This window comes from Babylonia areolata, chromosome 6 (genome assembly GCF_041734735.1).
Source record: "Babylonia areolata isolate BAREFJ2019XMU chromosome 6, ASM4173473v1, whole genome shotgun sequence".
Lineage (NCBI taxonomy): Eukaryota > Metazoa > Mollusca > Gastropoda > Neogastropoda > Buccinidae > Babylonia > Babylonia areolata.
In genome coordinates, this window is record NC_134881.1 from 39266472 (window position 1) to 39269419 (window position 2948).

The following is a 2948-nucleotide window of genomic DNA, read 5'->3' on the forward strand; positions in this document are numbered from 1 at the left end:
GGGGTCCCAAACAGTGCTGGCATACTCTACAACTGGCTGAACTTGGGCCTTGTATGCCAGCTCCTTGGTCATCTTGAAGCACACCTTCAGGTTTCACCTCAGGAAGCCCAGGGCTCTGTTGGCTTTCGCACAGGTATTGTCAATATGCCTGTCCCAGGAAAGGTTGGTCTGCAGTGTGACCCCGAGGTACTTAGCAGAGGGAACTCGCTGGAGGGTGTGGCCGTGGAGAGAGTAGGTGGTACTGGCATCCATGGGCTTCCTGCTAGTGGTTAAGGGCAGCTGGCTGCACTTTTCGGGGTGGAATGCCATGTCCCACTCTCCCAGGTTTCCATGCAGCGGAGGTCCCTTTATAGCTTGGACGGGTCGTCACTGAAGCGGTAGACGGCGGTGTCTTCAGCGAATAACCTGGAGGGTGAGGAGATTCTGGTGGGGAGGTCGTTTATGTAGGCCTGGAAGAGGCAGGGGCCGAGCACAGAGCTTTGGGGGACACCAGATTTTACAGCAACTCTGCTGGACTGGGCTCCGTCGACAGCCACTGCTTGGTGACGATAGGCGAGAAAGTTCTCGATCCAGCGATTGGTGCTTCCTCGAATGCTGTAGTGGTCCAGCTTGTGTGTGAGTAGGCTGTGGCTGACCCTGTCAAACGCCTTTGCAAAGTCAAAACGACGTCAGTCGCTGTACCCTTTTCCATTGCTGCAGACTTCTTAGATGAACTCGAGTAGCTGGTGCTTGCAGGAGCAGTGTACGCAAAAGCCGTGTTGTTGACTGGACAGAATGCAGTTTGATTCTAAGTGTCTCCTGATGGTGCTGACAAGGATATGCTCTAGGACCTTCGCTAGAATACTGGTGAAGGAGATCGGCCTTTAATTCTAAGGCTTGAAGTGCTCTCCCATTTTGAAGACTGGGGTCACCAGTGCCTCCTTCCAGTCCCTGGGCACTACACCAGTCTCCAGTGAGGACTGGTAGATTCCAATAAGGATTGGGATGACTTCTTTGGACAGCTCCTTGAATACTCGTGGCGTGATGCCCTCTGGACCAGATGCTTTGGTGGGGTTCGGGCTGTTCAGTTGTTTTTCTACGCCATGTGAGTTGATGGAGATGTCGGCCATGGGTGGGAAGTCATCACGGGAGTCAGGCATGGTGCATTTCGTCCTGAACTTGGAGATACCAGTGCTGAAAGCAGTGAAAACCTGGCTGTTGAGTACTTCTGCTTTCTGTTTAGGGTCAGTGATAAGTCGTCCACGGGACTTGAGTGCCGGGACTCCAGTTGTTGTGGAGCGCTGGTGTTTCATGTAGGTCTAGAAACGTTTATGGCCTGCGCTGGGATTGAACACGAAACGAGCATCTGTTGACCATCTTGAGTGGTGTTGATATTCTGTTCCCTTCTTCAACAATAGTAATTAATAAAAACAGTCATTGTGGACAGTCTACCAACCTTTTGATACAACGAAAAACACTTACATTCACACACTGTCCATCAGCATCTGTGTCGAAGTTTTCCGAAATCTAGGCACTAGAACAGTTGTAATTTAACACAACAAACAAGAGCAGAATTCTTACACGTCCGCCAGGAAGTAAACCAACCCTTTATATAAATAAATATATATATATATATTTACATATATGCAACATTTCCCGGATCTTTGAACAACCAGCCACAAAAGAGACGCGTACAGAACAAAGATGGCCACAGGCTGGGAGTGGGTCCCACGCCAACTAAGACCGATCACTCTGCCCGCCCCCAGTGGAGTTAGTGCCCCTTGTCCCGCTAATCTTTTTACTTCCGCCTCCTCTCATGCATTGTGAATGAGCACTATCGTCAGCGATTGCCGCACTGGAAAAAAGGGTGTTTGGGGTGGGTGGAGGGGGTTGGAGGGGGCGGGGAGGGAAGGAACGAAAAGATAGAGAGGGGGAGATGGTAAGAGGAGGTGGGGGAAACAGAGGTGACCGCGTGGACTGGGTCAAGGCAAGTCAAGACAAGGAGGCTGAGAAAGGAGCGACTGACAGAGAGAGGACAGAGACTTTACACTTTGACACTTTGTCATTGGCCATGAGGTCCTTGTGACTTCGGTGAGTGTCAACATTTTCTTGTGTGCTCTATAATATCTATATTTGAATACAATGTCAAGACACGTTGTCTCGAGGCTGCACCAGCCTCATCAGACCTCAGCCAGGTCTGTCCCGCTCCAGTCTCCCTGGACTGGGCCGCTACTCACGTCTCCTCGGACAGTGGGTTGATCCCGTCTCCTCGGACTGGGCTGTCTCTACGTCTGCCCCGGAACTCTGGGACGGTGTATTAAGACCCGAAAGATATATACTATCTATATAATTTCTACATTTCCCTTTCACCTAATTCATCCTTTTCCATTTATGGCCCTACTTATATCAGTTCAAATAATTATTTTTGAATCTCCACGGACTATCCAATTATCGAATATCAATGTCCCATTAAGGCCATGCTGCTTACATGACACAAAAAGAGGAAAACATTTATTCATTATCCATGCCTCTGGAGTAACAAGGGGAACAGAATATTTAACAATGATTCCCAGGTTATGAAAAAGATGACCACGTTTCTCAAGATTTATAAATATAAAGATAGTATAATTCTATATTACATTTGCTCTTCATGCTAGCGATTATATGTACAGAGAAACATACTATCTTTTGGTCAATCTGCGGTGTAGCCAAGTTTACATAATATATCGCAAAGCATAGTTCCACCAAAATATGCACAACAAATATTAACTACATTTACGGTACATAAAAAACAACAACAAACATGCTTACACAAAAAGACAAACCATATCTTTAAACACTTATGAAAAATAACTAATTTGTAATTACCTGTAGCCAAAACCACAGCGCACCAACAGCAACACCTTTTTCTTCCAAGCCTCTGCGACAGACTGTCGCTTGCCAGTTAAACCGGGCAGTGAAAAAATATA

The 2948-nt window shown here is 47.3% G+C and overlaps 1 protein-coding gene across 1 annotated transcript; it reads right to left on the minus strand.

Moving 5' to 3' along the window:
* Window positions 1–347: 347 nt before the first annotated feature.
* LOC143283516 (uncharacterized) lies at window positions 348–1292 on the minus strand. The gene is made up of 2 exons (XM_076589761.1): window positions 912–1292; window positions 348–647 (listed from the first exon to the last, which is right to left on the minus strand). The coding sequence occupies exons 1-2, from the start codon at window positions 1290–1292 to the stop codon at window positions 348–350; spliced, it is 681 nt and encodes a 226-aa protein (XP_076445876.1).
* Between the last annotated feature and the right edge of the window lie 1656 nt (window positions 1293–2948).